Source organism: Peromyscus californicus, unplaced genomic scaffold (genome assembly GCF_007827085.1).
Source record: "Peromyscus californicus insignis strain IS unplaced genomic scaffold, ASM782708v3 Scaffold_7__1_contigs__length_154581171, whole genome shotgun sequence".
Classification (NCBI taxonomy): Eukaryota; Metazoa; Chordata; class Mammalia; order Rodentia; family Cricetidae; genus Peromyscus; species Peromyscus californicus.
This window is the reverse complement of record NW_026294595.1, coordinates 118979880-118997198: the sequence shown is the minus strand read 5'-3', so window position 1 is coordinate 118997198 and position 17319 is coordinate 118979880. Positions and strand designations below refer to the sequence as shown.

Genomic DNA, 17319 nt, shown 5'->3' with positions numbered 1-17319 from the left:
TGATCTTTTTAAAGAACAAAAATAATGACCCAGGTGTTCAGTGATTTGAAACCCGGAAGAAGGGAGGGAGGGAGGAAGGCAGAAAAGGCTTGCGTTATCAATAGAATTGACCGGTTCTTGAATAAAAATAAGGAATTTTGAATGAAGTTTTGAAGATTCTTGAAGATGGAGGATAATTCTGTGGCTTCGTGGTTTTATTTTTACTCTTTCATTCACCACGCTCCTTCTTTCTAGCAAGTCTCCAGTTTGTTGGCAGATAAAAATACATCTGCAGAGTTGCCCAGAAGCTGCGCCATCAACTCTGTAGCCAACAAGCCTCATTTTCTTATGCCGCTATAGACATGTCTCCCTCCTCTAGTTTACCAGGATCAAAGTCCTTTTCATTCTTAGACGAGTTTTCTCGGAGGAAACCTGAATTCAGAGTTGATCTCAGGTGGGGTCAATCCTTGAAGGCGGACGGGTAGTCATGGTGCGTACGCCTTATTCCCCTGCACAGCCTCGCCGGAGTTGCGCCCCCTCTCTGTGCTCCCTGGGAATACGCCAGCCAAGTCCAGAAAATCCGTTACCAGGCTGCTGTATCCCTAAAGGCCATTCCAAAGGCGGAAGAAGACGGGGACAGCCCCTATATTGATTCCCCGGGCCATGTGGGCTGAGAGCGCATCGGGTCGTGTTATGGGCAGGTGAGCCTGGCGGTTCCGTAAACCTCAGACGCCGGAACACCCCTGGCCAGACGCGCCCCGGCAGCCTCCAGCAGCTGGCACTCGTCTGCCCACTCCCTGGAGCCGGGAGCCCACGACATCAGCTGCGCGGGTTGTTCTGGGCGCAGCGCAACAGGGCCTTGGGATAGAGGGGTCGGGGTCCCCCAAAGTGAACAGACCAACCCTATAAAATTAGTATCTACCAGACCCCTCCCCCCCAACACTTCCCTCCAGGAAGGAAGGTAAATAGGAAAAAAATAAAAGACCTCAAAGCTTACTAGCCGTCTTTGCTGATGGAGGAGGAGAGAGAGTGTATCATTTTTCAATCCTTGGTTTCCTGGATGGATCCTTTCCTGCCTCCGAATTTGAGAATCCAGTGGTTAGGGTAGGAAGTAATGGGACAGGCTGAGGACTAGAGATTCGCTTTAAGTAAGCGTTCTCATGACGTGCACTTGGCTTTTGTCTTGATTGTGCGTTTATCTTGGGTGAAGGGACTCCTGGGGTGCAAGGTTTCGGGGTGGAAGCTGCTTTGGTAGAATAAGCCTTATTTTCTTAGATTGAGTGGCACAGATCAGTAAAGCGACGTGCTCCAAAGATGCAAGATTTTTAGACTTATTATTGAGGGATGTTCCAGATGATAGGAAACCGAAGCTCTCAGCCCCCCTCCCTCCCTTTACTTGACAAGCGTCCTGAGGACCCTCCCACATCCGACCACCGAGGTTCCAGAAAGCCTGGAAACAGTCCCACAAGGTCCAGAGCCAATTTCTGGCTTGCTTGACAGAGACAAATCCACTTCGGAGGTGGGGGCCAATTCATGGGAGACCCCAACTCGTAGGAGGGTGCCCGGGGCAGTGCACCTGGGGCTTGTTTTAAAGAGTTTATCCTGTAAAGTGCGTGTGATGGAGGTATGAGGCAGAGGGTTTATTTTAAAAATGTTCTTCCTTTTTTAAAAAGAGGAGGGGGGAAGAATCAGACGTTAAATTCTTTTGCAAACATTCATGCCTAAGGAAGGGCTGGATCAGGCAGCCCCGGCCGCCGGAACCGGTCGGACAGGTAGCGAGCTTGTTGACACCGTTATGTTGCAGGGCGCATGCTCACTCCCAAGTTTCCTGGTGCCTTTTCTATTCCACCTTATGAAACTTTTTCCCCGGCGTGGTCTCACGCGCGATTTAAGGCATAGGTGTCGCCGTGCCCGGAGGCTGCGAGTCACCCGGAGTGAGGGGAAAGGCCGGGGCAGCGCGGCGGGAGGTGCAGGAAGAGGGCAGACAAGGCGGGAAGGTGGGCTCCGGACTCCGGGAGCCAGGGGATTCAGGCGCCTCCACCGCCACTAGCGGGGAGCAGCGGGGAGGAGGGGGCCGCAGTCGGAAGAGGGGATCCCACCATGCCCAAAGTCTTTCTGGTGAAGAGGAGGAGCCCGGGAGTCTCGGTCCGCAGCTGGGATGAGCTCCCGGATGACAAAAGGGCAGACACCTACATCCCAGGTGAGGAGCGCGGGGGGCCCGGCCTGGGCGCGGGGCTCCCGGGTGGGGGCAGGGTGACTGCGGCCCTCCTGATCGCTACCAGGGCTGACGTTCCCAGCCCTTCCCCCTCTCGGCTGGGGTCGTGGGGGGTCTTGAGGGAGGGGGAATCGGGGACCAGGCTGGGAAACCTGGGACGCCTGGTGCTTTCTCCCTAGACAGGGCTAATTGCGGGGCGGCGGGACCGTTGGCTGCAGCGCGGGCCGAGCTGGCCCTGGAAGGGGGTGGAAGGCATTGGGGGTTCCCTTGCACCCTACGTCCTCTAAGCCGCACGTGAAGGTCCGCTAACCTCTCTGGAACGAGGCAAGGCGAGGGCACACCCGCCTCCGCGGGCGCGAGAGGAAACTTGGCGCGCGGGGTTCTCCGCGGCGCATGGCCCCTGGTGCTTCGTGGGCGCCGGGGTGGCCTGAGGACCGGTCTCCTGGCACCTTAAGTTAGTTCGAGGGGCTGATCGCCCGGTTGACTCGTCTACCCTCGGGACGTCGCCCACTTGGCGTGGTGCCCAGGTCCGGGGCGGGGCGGCGGCACCGCCCGCAGGTCAAACTGCCGTGGGCGCCCGGGCGTGACGCCGCGTGTGGTTGAGTGTTGGGGTGCGGCCCCCTCCTCCACAGTGAGCCTGGGCTGTCTGCTCTCCGACCCCCCCGAGGACTGCCGCAGCGACGGCGGCAGTAGCAGCGGTTGCAGCAGCAGCAGCAGCAGCAGTAGCAGCAGCGCCGGGGAGCCCGTAGGCACCGAGAGCAGCTCGTCCCCGCGCGCGCCGGAGCCTGAAACTCCAGAGCTCCACGACGCCGAAGGCCCCGATGGACACCTGGCAGCGATGCAGCGGCCGGTTGCCAGGTCAAAAATCAAGGTAGGGTGTCGACTCTGCCCCCGCCGCCACCTGCACCACGCCCTGGCGTCCGGCTCCGGAGCCCCGGCGCCCCTCCCTGCCGCGCCCGCCCGCGCACCGGGGCCCAGGCGCCGCACGCCGGCCCGTCACTCCTGCACCTGCCCCCTGGGCGGCAGCCAGGCTCCGCGCGACCTGTCCCCTGCACCACGGTGCCCGGGCTGCCAACATCTTAAGCGGACCCAACCCCCAGGGTGGTGGCCCTGTCTGACGCTGGCAGTGGCTTCGGGAACCACTTAAGATCGAGCCCAACTACCCGGTTCAGCTGCCCACCCCGTGTCCAAGGCCAGACTATTAAGATGGTCCGAGATTTCGGGTGGAGAAAAAGCGCGACCCGCGGTCTTAGACGTGATGCGCTCTGGGACGCAGTCCTTGGCACCTTGAAGTCCTGAGAGTTTTGTTTCCCTCCTTGTTTTTTGTGACACAATGGGCCTCGCAGTCACCGCTATTTCCAGTGCCCTGGTGGAGCCTGTTAGACGGGAAGCTTGTGCGGGGCACTTTAGATTTGCCTTTTCTCTCAAATCTTCAAGAATTAAATTAGTGGGTAAAAGATAAAAGGGCTCACCAGCAGATTTTTTTTCTTTAGCGTTCCTCCCCTAGTGGATTGGAATGTCTGTGCCCCTCAAAAGCTATAGAAGGCAACATCTTATCTGGATGGCCATCAGCGCTTTGTTGGGTGGAACTTCCATGACCACCTGTTCAAAGGTATCCGCTACCCCTAGGATTAAGGAATCCTGCCCCGCTGACTCACAGATAGCTAGAGGGGGAGGGGAGGCGGCTTGTTTTATGCATAAACCCCAGGTCCTAGCCTGGCCGGCTGTAGTGCCACCTTGTATAAAGTGGGCCATAATTCTAGGGCGCCCCAGAGTATCGGCTACCTAGGCCCCCAGGCCGATGCGGGGAGGGAAGGGTGAATCCAGGGGTTAGATGGGGATAAAGAAAGCAGCTTTTCCTCCCCCCGCCCCCCCCCGGGGGTGGGCCGGGGCGCATTTGGTTCTGAATTAGGATTTGAAGCCAGAGCACCCGCAAGACTCTAGGATGTTGCAAGCTGGGGGACTATACTTCACAGAGTGCGCTGAGGTTTGGCGTGAGTAGTCTGGAGGCTTCTGGGCCAGGTGGGGTTAAGTGGGAGGGAAACGTTTTTCCTGAAGTGAATAGCTCTTGCCCTTTGGGAGATTCTACAAAGTGCCCCACTTGCATATTTATCACCTGGCTAGAAAGACAATTGTCAGGTTGTTTGGGGAGGGACAGTAGTTCGTTAGTTTGCCCTCCTCCATCCCCATCTTGGTAAAGAGAGAAAGCCAGTCTCATGAGATTCTGGAAGATCTATTTTCTGCCTTAGGCAGACACAAGTGTTGGAATTTTGGATTAAGGGAGTCAATAAACCAGCCATTTCCAAGATAAATTGCCTCTGTGGTGGGGGAGGGGCTCGGGCATATTTGCAGACCGTTAACAAGCAACCTGCTCCCCACACTTTTCCATTTCCATTTCCTAGGGAGTATTCACTGAAGGTGTCTGAAGGCCTTTCTAGGCCAGCAATGGAGACATTTTGGTATGAGAATCACCAAAGCCTCTGGAAATATCTGCCCCGGTATTAGCAGTTTTCAAATGGCTGATCAAATTGCCCATCTCTTAGCACCTTGTGTGACTATTTCATAAGGCATACAGAACTCAAAGAATTTCCTCTAAGAATTAGTTTCTTAGCCTGGTGGGGTGGCCCATGCCCTTAGTTCCAACACTCAGGAGGCAGAGGCAAATGGATCTCTGTGAGTTACAGCCCAACCTGGTTTACATAATGGAGTTCCGAGCCAGAGAGGGCAACATAGGGTGACCCTATTTCAACAAACAAACAAACAAGCAAACAGGTTTGATTTTTTTGAGTGGAAGAGGAAGAAAGCCATTCAAGGATGAGGTCCACTCATGGCATGGCATATTTTTGCCCCCATAGAGCTGATCATCCCCACCTTCCATGTTAGACAAGCACTATATAACTGAGTTGCAGCCCCAGCCATGTGTACTGCTTTAATGACTTAGTTTTAAAACTTGAAGACACACATTGGTCAGTGTGCTTGTAGGACCAAAGAAAGGGCAAGTGTGAGCCTGGGGGGGGGGGGGGCGGGACACGGACGGATGACACACGACACAAAACATCCAGCAGCATACATTATGTCTGCTGTGTACAAGACAGCCAAGAGATAAAACACTCCGACTCAGTGTGTTCCTTCCAGAACACTCTGGCAGTAGAGATTAAGTATCGAAGACCTGCATTTGTAAGTTCTTCAGAACTGTGCGAGCTTGAGCAGTTCTTCATTGTTCTGGGCTTCGGTTTCCTTATTTGTAAAACGTATTCATGTGTTCATGATCTCTACCTACTTCAGTGTGAGGTGGAATGAGCAAAGGGTGCAGCATGGTGTATGCTCATTAACCATGGATGCTCTCTGGTCTGGTGGGGGAAACACCTGCAGCATCTCCGTAGAGGAGAATGAGGACCCAACCGGAAGCACCAGCCAAGATGTGCTCGCTAAGTTGGGAAGGGTTGTTGATATGGATAGGAGGGCTGTGGGAATGAGAGTGACTGGTGTTAGGGTGATGTGGGCTGAGCCTTGTGCTTGAGTAAGGAGTCAATGTTCTGGTGAGCAAAGGATAGGAAATGTACCCGTTAGGATCAGGGGCGGAGTTGGCAGCATGGAGTGGGAAATGAAGCTTAGGACAAGATGAGAATGGCCAACCCAAGAAGAGTGTTCCTCCAAGGGCAGAGGAGCAGCTTTGGAAGGCTTCTGAGAAGGGAAGACTTGACTGGGAACATCTTGCTCCTCAAAGCCTCACTGTGAAGAACTGTGTGAGTTACATGAAAAAAAAAATGAGTGGGGAACCATTAGCACTCTTGTGCCATCACAAACTGCCCAACAGGAAGTCAGCCGACAGCCCCTTGGTGAAGGTTTTGTTAATGCCCTGCCCTGCAGCAGGAACCTGGGGTTTGACAGCCTGGTTGGCTGTGGTGAGTGCGTCTGGGAAGAAGGATTGGAACCAGGTTGGGAAGATGTAGTTCATCCCTGCTTGTCTGACCTTCCATTGTGGGCTTTGGGGCAGGTTGTGACGTGATCTCTTTAAGACTAAGACTTCTGTAATTTAAAAAACAGGTTGTGGTGGGGAGATACATACATCTGGGTCCAATCAAGGACCTCATTTGCAGATCTCTAACTGTGGGCTGGACAAACCCTGGAAATGCAGGTGCCTTCTGTCTCTAAGTCTTCTAAGTCTAAGTAATCTAAAGTGAACTCTGTGAGTTGACTCACTATGGCTGGCAGGTCCCTGGTGCAAGTAGGAACTAGCAGGCGAATTTCTGTTCTTACCCCATCCTAATGTGTTCTCTTTTCCTTTGGCCTTCCCCTCCCTTGTGAGTTCTGAAGAAGTACAGCCAGGCTTGGTGGCGACCGCCTTTGATCTCAGCACTGGAGGCAGAGGCAGGCAGATCTTTGTGGGTTCAAAGGCACCCTGGTCTACATATGCAGTTTCAGGTCAGCCAGGGATACACAGTGAGACCTTGTCTCAATAAAAAAGAAAAGTGGTCCACCTTTCACTTGGCTCTCTAGTGGGTGGTGACCGTATGTGTCAAATATGTGTCCTTTTTCCCTACAATTTTAATTATGAAGAGTTTCAAAGACAAAAGAATAAGCATCTGTCACTTGGTCTCAGTCCATCCTTACTGGCTTCTATCCCCCACCTTCCCATACAAGACTCTGAAGCAGTTTCCAGATATACTAGTCATGTTCTACATAACTACGGGCCACACATAGATCTGTGATCCTGTAAAATTATAATGCTGGGTGACGTCTTAGCCGGCTCAGCTTGTGTAAATACACTCTGTAATGTCCGTGCAATGGTAAAATTGCCTAACCCAGCTTTCTCGGAATGGATCCATCATTAAGCAATGACTGACTGTATTTCAATTATAAGTGGTTCCAAATGTGCCCCAATCACACCCACTTGAATTATGTGTTCACATTGTTAAATGGCTTGTAAATGCCTACTCTCCTCCTCCAGTTTGTTTAATCAGGTCCACGTAATGTCCACACACTGTGATTGACATTTGGCATGGCCTTTAGTTGCTTTTAATTTACATATTTTTTCCTCCCCTTTTTTATGTACTTGCAAGCTAATTGTTGGAGCAGTGGGTCATTCGCTTTGTAGAGGTCCCAACAATCTGGATTTTGCTCAGTCAGTCACCTTGGGTGTTTCTCAGTCTCTATTAACTCCAAGTGGATTTTAGGGATAAGGGTACATCATCCAACAGGTTAGGGTAGTCCTTGTCACATGTAGCTTAAGTCACATAGGATTAAAAGCGAAAGTCCATAGTGCTGCTGAATTGGCCAGTTCCGGATGAAGATTTCCCATCATAGAAAGCTATATGGGACAGCACTGCTCTGTATCCTTGATCAGTTATTTGGTTTTGGCTTGACTATGTCACAGTGTGTGTGAGAGGGTGAAGGGTTGGGTTCTCTAAAGAGGCAGTGCATGCTTGTTACCTTTCTGTGGTGATAGGAGCTGTTGGTGCTTAGGGCATAAATATTTTGGTATTGCAAAATAGTGATATTCCAGTTCTGTTCATCAGTTAGCTGTGGCCAGTATTGACCTTGAGGCCTTGCTCATGCTAATCACATGCTTTCCCACTAAGCCATACCCTAGGAGACTTTCAGAAGACATATTTCTTTGTTGTTTTTTTTGTTTTTAGGTTTTTTGAGATAGGGTTTCTCTGTGTAGCCTTGGCTACCGTGGAATTAACATGTAAACCAGGCTGGCCTCGAACTCACAGAGATTGACCTGCCTCTGCCTCCCGAGTGCTAGGATCCCACCACCACCTGGCAAGATGGCATATTTTGGTAGAGACAGATTTTCCCTCACATTCTGTTTGGTTTCATAGGGATAGTTTGTTAGGAAGGGGAGAAGGATGCTTGATGCCTGCTTGGTGTGGTTATGCACACCGATAGTCCCAGCAACTGGGGAGCCGAGGACAGTAGTTTCTGGCAAGCCAAACTGTGGAACCACACAACTACGTTTCAAAAAAAAAAAAAAAAGAAAGAGGCCGGGCGGTGGTGGCACACGCCTTTAATCCCAGCACTCGGGAGGCAGAGCCAGGCGGATCTCTGTGAGTTCGAGGCCAGCCTGGGCTACCAAGTGAGTTCCAGGAAAGGCGCAAAGCTACACAGAGAAACCCTGTCTCGAAAAACAAGAAAGAAAAACCCACAGCTGGGCGCAGTGGTACACACCTTTAATCCAGGCACTTGAGAGGCAGACATAGGCAGGCGGATCTGTGTGTGTGTGTGTTTGAGGCCAACCTGATATACATAGTAAGTTCCAGGACAACTAGAGCTACACAGTGAGACCCTGTCTTGGAAAAAAAAAGGTAACAAAATCAAAAACAAACAAACAAACAAAAAAACAAAAAACAAAAAACCCAACATGAAGACTTGGTTTCCTTTATGAATGAAGATTTGGAGGATAAACTATGGGGATTTTCTATGGCCCAGACTCCCTTTCAGGGGAAGAACTGTGGAACCAGAGAGTTTTCGCTAAGTTCCTGATAGTTGCTAGTGGCTATGCTCAATACAAGCATCATTTCAGTGTTACAGTAGTGCCTTGCCATAGTCAACATGAAGCTCTGACACTTGAGCCTTTATTGAGTCTTAGATTAAGGACTATGGAGAGTATTCCTTACCATGATATGAGATAAGAAATGGCCAGATCTATATCCTTGTCTTGAGGAAAATGTAGGCACAGAAATTTGGGGGAATAGACATTCAAAATCTCAACTTGGCGTCTATAAGCCATATCTCCACAGGTCAGTCCCATTTCCTTGAGTCTTATTTTTGTTTGTTTGTTTTTTCTAGACAGGGTTTCTCTGTGTAGCCCTGGGTGTCCTGGAGCTCACTCAGCTGGCCTTGAACTCACAGAGATCTGCCTGCTTCTGCCTCCCAAGTACTAGGATTAAAGGTGTGCGCCACCACCGCTGGGCATGTTTTGGTTTCTTACTTACTTGTTATCTACAAGGCTGGCTTATTTATTTGCTTATTTTTATTTATGTGTATGTGTGTGTGCCTGTGTGAGTTTATGTGCACGATGTGTGTGCAGGTGCCCACCAAGGTCAGAAGAGGACATTGTATCATCTGGGATTGGAGTTACAGGCAGTTAGTTGTAGGTGCTAGGAACTGAATCTTGAGTTTCTGCAAGAACAGTAAGTGCTCTTAACTGGTGAACCATCTCATCTCTCTAGCTCCACTTCTGGCTAATGAGACATTCTCTTTATCATCTCTTCCTTTGAGGAGGTGCTCCATTCTGTCATGTGCAGAAGTTGAGGAGCCTTAGGTAATGAATGGTACATGGACCCAGGAGGACCAAAGGAGTTGGAGAAATGTATTTAGCATGTTTTGAGCAGGTGGGTGTAGCTAACACATATGACAGTGGCCCCCAAATGGTCACCAGAGAGTATCTGTGGACTCAGGATTCTCCTGCGGATAGAGGGGCATTCATTTAGTGGCCAGGTCTGTGGAAGCATCACAAGAACATAAAGGGCTGTCCCTTCTGAGTGGGTTTTCCCTTAGCAGTTTGGCAGGCAATGATCTTAGACACCTGGGAAGTCGGTGTCAGATCCAGCTTGGGTCCTTGCCTCCCTGGATGCTGCGGACACTTCCAGAAGTCCTCACACAATGATTGGTTTGTTGTGGGTTGGTTTTTTTTGTTGTTGTTGTATTTTGTTTTGTTTTTGGCCACAGAGGCCTGCTTTTCAGAACTTAGTTGGAATTTGGCTTCTTTTATTAAATGAAAGCTGAGATCCAACAGAGAACAGGGCTGTGAGCAGAGACAAGCCAAGTCCCAGGCTTGGCGAATCGCTCATCCTCTCTTTATCTTGCTCTGAATTAATTTCCAGGCTGATGTCATTTCCCAGCCTCTGTGGTAGTTTCTCTCCTTCACTAATAAGCCCTGGCAAAGTGTTGACTTCAGATAAGGTGAGACCAGGGAGCATTTCCATAAGATCTCCCCCTGGAAGACCTGAAACAGCACCCGGTAGTTAAACACATGAGTAACTTCTGTAGGGGGGCTGGAGAGATGGCTCGGTCGATCGTTGAGAGCACTCATTTCCCTTGCAGAGGACCCAGGTTCAGCTCCCAGCATCCACAAAGTGACTTCTAACCTTCGATGACTCCACTTCCAGGGGATGTGATGCCCTCTTCTGTACTCTTCTTCTCTTCAAGAGTACCAGATGCTCATGTGGTGCACATACATATATGCGGGCAAAACATCCATAAACGTAGACTAAAAATTAAATCTAAAAAGTTTTTTTTTGTTGTTGTTGTTTTGTTTTTTTGAGACAGGGTTTCTCTGTGTAACCCTGACTGTCCTAGAACTCACTTTGTAGACCAGGCTGGCCTGGAACTCACAGAGATCCACCTGCCTCTGCCTCCTGGAGTGCTGGGATTAAAGGCAGGCATGCACCACCACGCCCGGCTAAAAAGGTTTTTTAATAATCAAATCCTTTTTAAGAAGGAATGATACTGACCCTGAGGGGAACAGAGTCTATGTTTACTTCCACATTGCTGGGGTCAGATTCTACCGGAAGGCAGGAAAGAAGGTCAGTGGACACAGCTTTTTGGATTACAGAATTTTGGGTGAAGGACACGGGGCTTATGGCTCACACTAAAGGTGATTTCTCTCTCCCATCAGAGAGAGCAAAATTGAAAAGCAGATTAAGGAACAGGGAATTTTGACCAATTATCTTTGTGTGTGTATGTTTTCTTGCCGTGGTTAAAGTGTGTGTGTGTTGGGTGTGTGTGTGTGTGTGTGTATGTCAGGAAATGTCTTGCGGGAGTTGGTTCTTCTTCTGCCGTTCACCATATTGATTCCATAGATCAAACTCAGAAGTCACCAGCCTTGGCTACAAGCATCACTATCCTTTGAGCCATCTCTCTCGCCCGCCCTCGGTTACTTTTGTTTTAGCATTATAGAAATTTGGAACTGCTCTAAGTGTCATAAGACTTACTTTTGTTGTGTTTTTTTTTTTTTTTTAAATAAGTAGCTTTCTTTTCTTTAATTCTTTAATTTACTCCCAAGAGGCAAATACCATTATTCATATTCTATGGGTGATGAAATTAAGGCTTAGAGGAGTTAAATTACTTGCTTACATTCTCGGATTGTGGGAAGTGGAGCACGTGTTGAATTTGGGGAGCTGGAAAACCGGCTCTGGTCTTAGTTTCTCACACTCCTGAGGGGACTGTGTGGTACCACTTAGTATGTTTACACGTAGAGGAACTGTGATCCGGGGTTTTGATTTTGGTTTTTCAAGACAGAGTTTTCTGTGTAGCCCTTGTTGTCCTGGAACTCATTGTATATACAGATCAGGCTGGCCTTGAACTCAGAAATCCCCCTGACTCTGCCTTCCAAGTGGTGGGATTAAAAGCATGTGCCACCACGCCTGGCATGACCCAGGATATCAAATGGCATTTCATATCATACAGATGATCAGAGCTAAATATTTATTCAATTTCTTGGCATTTCTTGCCTCTCTATCTTCTATGATTGTTTATTGGGAATATGTGGGGGTGGTACAAGCGTGTTCATGTAAGTGTTGGTGCAGCCTGTGGAGGTCAGAGGAAACCCCAGGTGTCATCTTCAGAGATACCATCTACCTTCTCTGATATATAGGGTCTCTCCCTGTTCTGGAGGTCACCAGTGAGGCTAGACTGCCTACCCGAGGAATCCTCCTCTGTGTCTCCTCAGCTCTGGGATTCAACCGTACACCACTCCATCTGTCTTTTTAGGTGTTCTGAGCATCTAAGTAAGTCTTCATGCTTGTCAGCACTTCGCTTAGTGAGAGCTAGCTCCCCGGTCTGCCACAGTCATTTTATAATTAACGTGGGTAAGATGTAATTTTGGTCTAAGTTTTGGTTCATGATGTAACTTATTACTTGTAGAACTGAGTAAAGAAATCAGACTGGATACCTCTGCTTTGAACACTGAAGAGAGAGGATGTTAGTTGTCTACCTGTGTGAGCATAATGAAGATAGCCCAGACAGCAGACACAGGACCTGGGGAGGGAGAACTGGTCCAGGAATCATGTGGTCTGTGTCATGGGAGAGGGACTGAGAAATGGCACCTTGGGGCTGGGGATGCAACTGTGTGATAAGACTATGTTCTTAATGTACAAAAGCTCTGGGTTCCATCTCCAGTTCCAAAATTAACAAGGAAAATAATGCAAGCAGTATGACAAAGCTGATATATTCTGGAAAAAAATCTGTTTGTTACTGATTTTTAGGATTTTATTTTGATTTATTTATTTTTTTAAATGTATTTTATGTGTAGAGGAATTTATGCTGCATGGCTGTCTGTGTACCATGTAAGTGCCTGGTACTCATATAGACCAGCAAAGGGTCCTGGATCCCCTGAAACTGGAGTTACAGACAGTTGTGAGCTACTATGTGAGTACTGGAAATTAAACCCAAGTCCTCTGGAAGAGCAACCAATGCTCTTAACCACCAAGCTATCTCTCTGGTCAATTTATTTCCAATTATGTGCAGCTGAGGGTGGTGTGCACATGAGTGCAGGTGCCCTCAGGCCAGAAGACAGTGTCGGATACCCTGGAGCTGGAGTCACCTGTCATGCATGGGTGCTGGGAACTGAACTCAGGTCTTCTGCAAAAGCAGTAAATGTTCTTAACTGCTGAGCCATCTCTCCAGCCCACGGTTACTGTTTTTGTTATTCCGTTTCTTCGGTGCAAGCAACCCCAAATTTAGTAGCTAAAATAATGTATATCATATTTTCTATGTCTGTGGACTGGCTGGATAGTTCTTGCCGGCTTTCTCTGGAGGTTGCAGCCAGATGTCCCCACTGGACCGCTTGGTACTCCCATCATTTCCTTTGACGCCTGTGCTAATAGACAGTCAGCTAGTGTCCAATCTCTTGCTATTATAGACCAAATTTTTATTTATTTTATTTTGCTTTTTCAAGACAGATTTTATCTGTGAAGCAGTCCTGGCTGTCCTGGAACTTTCTCTGTAGACCAGGCTGGCCTTGAACTCACACAGAGATCTGCCTGCCTCTGCCTCTTGATTAAAGGCCTGCTGGGATTAAAGGCCTGCGCCACCACTGCCTGGCTTAGAACGAATTTTTAAAGCACCACACATGAAATACCCCCACAAACCAAATACCCCTTCCCTTATGAGGAGTGATATAATACAGCAGGAACTAGTTATTGGCAGTGATCCTTAGCCAGTTGTCTCTCTTTTAAAAAAATTAGGATTTATTTGTTTTATGAATGTTTTGCTGCATGTATGTACATATATCATGTGTGTGCCTGGTGCTCAAGGAGGTCAGAAGAAGGTATTAGATCCCTTGGAACTGGTGTTACAGGCAGTTGTAAGCTACCACGTGGGTGCTGAGACCTTTCTCTGGAAGAGCAACAGGTGCTCTTAACATCCCTGAGGCATCTCTCCAGCCAACTCTTTTTTTATTTATTTTTATATTTTTTTTGAGACTCCTGGAACTCACTATGTAGACTAGGCTGCCCTCAGACTCAGAGACCTGCCTGCCTCTGCCTCCCGAGAGCTGAGAATAAGGAGTATACTACCACACTTCAGTTGTCTCTGTCTTGATTGAGAGTTCCTTACGTAGTCAGGTGACCTTTGCCCTCTGTAGACTTGTCATTCAGAAGCCTAGAGTTCTCAGTGGGCCTCACTTAGTCTTTCCTCCTTTGTCTTCCAGGGCTCTCTCTTGCCTTTGGAATAGATCCCACCCATTTGGTCCCCAAGGTAGACACTGCCCTTTTCCACAGTCTAGTAACTGCTTTCCCAGGCCTGGCAGCTCACACTGAACCAGACACAGATTGTTATTTCCCACCATTTTCTTTTTCTTTCTTTCTTTCTTTTTTTTTTTTTCTGGAGCTGAGGACCGAACCCAGGGCCTTGCGCTTACTAGGCAAGCACTTTACCTCTGAACTAAATCCTCACCCCACCCCCCCCACCATTTTCTTATCCCCTCTCATTTCTGCTTGACAGTGTCTCTGCAGCCCTCTCCTTTGGTGTTCCACATCCCAGCCACTATGGCGTCTTTTTGGGAAAAAGCCACTTTGGTAGTGGTGCTTTGACCATAGGGCCCATCAGTCACTTCAGTGCTAATTCAGACAAATTAAGCTCTGAACCAGTGAGAATGAATAAAAGAGGAAACTGCCTAGGAAACCCTGTCCTGCAATCCTACAGCCTCTTTGGCATCCTACTACTTGCTCCCGGCTGCCCGGCACACTGTGTGCTGCCCTCAGGCATGGAGGAATGGGAGGCAGCGGTGTGAGTGGACATGTGCTGACTGTCCTTAAGGCCTTGAATGGAGGAGTCCACATGAACTCTTAGAAGCATAAATGCAATATGCTCTCTGGAATAAAGGGCAGTGAAGTACATACAGGCAGCCCTCTATACCCATGGCTTCCACATCCTGTGGATTCAACCATTTGAAAAGAACACAGTGTCTATGCTAAACATGTCCAGATCTTTTTCTTGTCTCTTGTCCTTATTCCTTAAATAGTACAGCCTGACACTAGTCACATAGAGTTTACATCGGTACAAGGTTCTATAGACATCTGTTTAGGTCATGCAGCTGTATATGATATGCATACTGGGTCCAAAGCCACAGTGTTTCAGATCAGGGGCCTGAACACCTGAAGCATTTAGTATCTGCAGAGGATCCTATTACCAATCTCTGTGTGCCAAGGATGACTGAACTCCAAGGATTAGTGCCTAGCCTCATTTCTTTTTCCTCTTCCTGCCTTCCGCTCCACTACCCCCCCCCATTTATTCATTTATTCATTCATCCATTTAGTTAGTTAGTTAGTTAGTTGAGGCAGGGTGTCTCTGTGTAGCCCTGGCTGTCCTAGAATTCACTCTGTAGACCAGGCTGGCCTAGAACTCAGAGATCTGCCTGCCTCTGGCTCCCAAGTACTGGGATTAAAGGTATATCCCCCACCACCCAGCTATTTATTTAATTTTGGTAGTACCAAGGATACCCACAGGACCTGCACGTGGAGGTGAGTGCCCTGATGCTCCAGTCCTTGGGCTTCTTATAGATAGTTCTGGCAGAGCAAATGAACCACCTACAGGACCTGACCTGGTGGCACATCTGACCTTTGAGCATATCAGGTGTGGTGTTTCACATCCCACAGAGGGTCAATCCAGTGTTTGTCCAGGGAGACAACAAATGTCGCTGAGAGAATCCTGCACTGGGGATGGGGACAGTCCGGAGGCTGGAATTCTGTCGTGCTCTCACTGATAATAAAGCTCTGGAATCCTGGCCGAGTCACTTTTCCCAAGTGATGATTTTATTTGTGCACAATTTGGGTGTCTGGACCTGGGGCGTGGCCCAGCTAGGCAGTTCTCACCTGAATGGCATTGTCCGGGGCCAGTCGGCTAGGTGGTGGTGACCCTGGGTTAGGTTGGAAGATCCACCTATGCAGAGCTAGCCCCGTGGTGCCCCTGCATGGGGTTCTGGCTCTCCACATGACTAGCTTGCGCTTCCTTGGCTTCAGACATGGCTTCTGAGAATGAGGCAATGAAGCTTCCAGGTGTCCCGTATCCCAGAATTAACACATTATTTCTGCTCTCCATTAGTCATGAGCCCTGCCCAGGTTCAGAGGAAGAGAAATCATCTCCATCTTTCCCCTACTTCTTTTTAAAATTTTGAATTACGTTTATTTATTGTGCGTGGTTATGCTACAGTGTGTGACAGCTTTCGGGAATTGGCTCTTTACTTCCACCATGTTGGTCCCAGGGATTGAATTTGGGTCACCAATCTTTGTCATCAAGGTTGGCAGCAAGTGCCTTTATTCGCTGAACCATCTCTCCAGCCCTGTTTCTATTTCTTGGTGTCTGGAACAGTACTCAGGGGCACAGAAAAAAGAGTTGACTGTGCTGTCTTTGGAAACCATTGACAGCAGGACCCAGACCCCTTCCTTCTTCTGTTCCTCCGTCCTCAGCATTTGCTTCTTCCTCATGGTCCAGGTGGCTGCTGGGGCTCTAGCTACTGGGATCCTCTCTTCTCCCTTAAGGGGATGTCTTTTTCATCAGTCAGGTGATCACATGTCCGTGCCTTGTTAAAAGGCTGCTGTAAAATGCCTTTAATTCCAGCACTCAGGAGGCATAGGCAGTCGGATCTCTGTGAGTTTGAGGGCAGCCTGGTCTACACAGAGAGTTTCAGGACACCCGGGACTTTTATTGTCTTGAAAAACAACAAAAAAGCTGCTGTAAGACCGTGCAGAGATAGGAATCAGAGATCTGCTGGAGGGAGAAAGGCAGGATGCTGTGCAAAAACATTTCCCAGGACCAGTGTCTTCATACCTTTCCCAAAGCTGAGCCTGCTTAGAGGGAACAGAAGCCATAGTCAGGCTCAGCCTTGAGAGAACTCATGGCCGGGTTCCCAAGGGAGCCCCTGTGATCTCACACACACACTCTCTCTCTCTGCTCCCAGTTTACCACAGGCACGTGCAATGACTCCGTGATTCACAACTGTGAACTGTGTGGCAAGAGCTTCCGCCTGCAGCGCATGCTCAACCGTCACCTCAAGTGCCACAACCAGGTAAAGAGGCACCTGTGCACCTTCTGCGGCAAGGGCTTCAACGACACCTTCGACCTAAAGAGGCATGTACGCACACATACAGGTGAGGCTGCACACGTGACTTGCTCACTTCTGGTCTGTCCACTCCCACCCCCACCCCCAACCCCACCCCGACGCAAGAAATAAGTTTGCAGTGTGGAGCAGGATGGACCCAGGATGAGGCATTTGGGGCTATCCCAGCTGAGTTCACCCCCTGACTCTGCCACCTGCCAGCCTTGTCACCCGGGACATGCAGGCCACCTCTCATGGTCTGATCTTGCTCCTGTAAGATGGACATGATGTACAGGTTCGAGGGAGGCTAACGCAGGAAGTCTCTACTGTAACGCAGCCCCCGTAGTCTGGCTGCAGAATGGGATGCTTAGGACCAGCTTCAAACCTTTTGGGCCTCTTATTTGACTCTTGCTGTCATTGGTTTGGTTTTGGTTTTGGTTTTTTAAGATAAGGCCTGGTCATGAACTCTCTGTCCTCCTTCCTGTGCTTCCCAAGTGCAGGGATCACAGATGTGCACCGCTGTGCCTGGCTAACCTCCTAAAGTAAGCCTGACTCAGGGCTCCTGATCCTCCTGAGGCAG

General features: G+C 49.2%; 1 protein-coding gene across 6 annotated transcripts in view; it reads left to right on the top strand.

Annotated features, from left to right (window-relative positions):
* The first annotated feature begins 276 nt into the window (after nt 1-276).
* The window catches only part of Ovol2 (ovo like zinc finger 2), a 61028-nt gene continuing 43985 nt past the window's right edge, over nt 277-17319 (top strand). For all 6 annotated transcript variants that reach the window (XR_008214964.1, XR_008214966.1, XR_008214963.1 and 3 more), the window contains exons 1-3: nt 277-2179; nt 2827-3065; nt 16602-16791. Coding sequence is in view for 1 of the 6 variants with exons in the window: in XM_052723535.1 (XP_052579495.1) it covers nt 2080-2179; nt 2827-3065; nt 16602-16791 (529 nt within the window). In the remaining 5 variants the exon portion in view is untranslated. The remainder of the gene's footprint in view (nt 2180-2826; nt 3066-16601; nt 16792-17319) is intronic.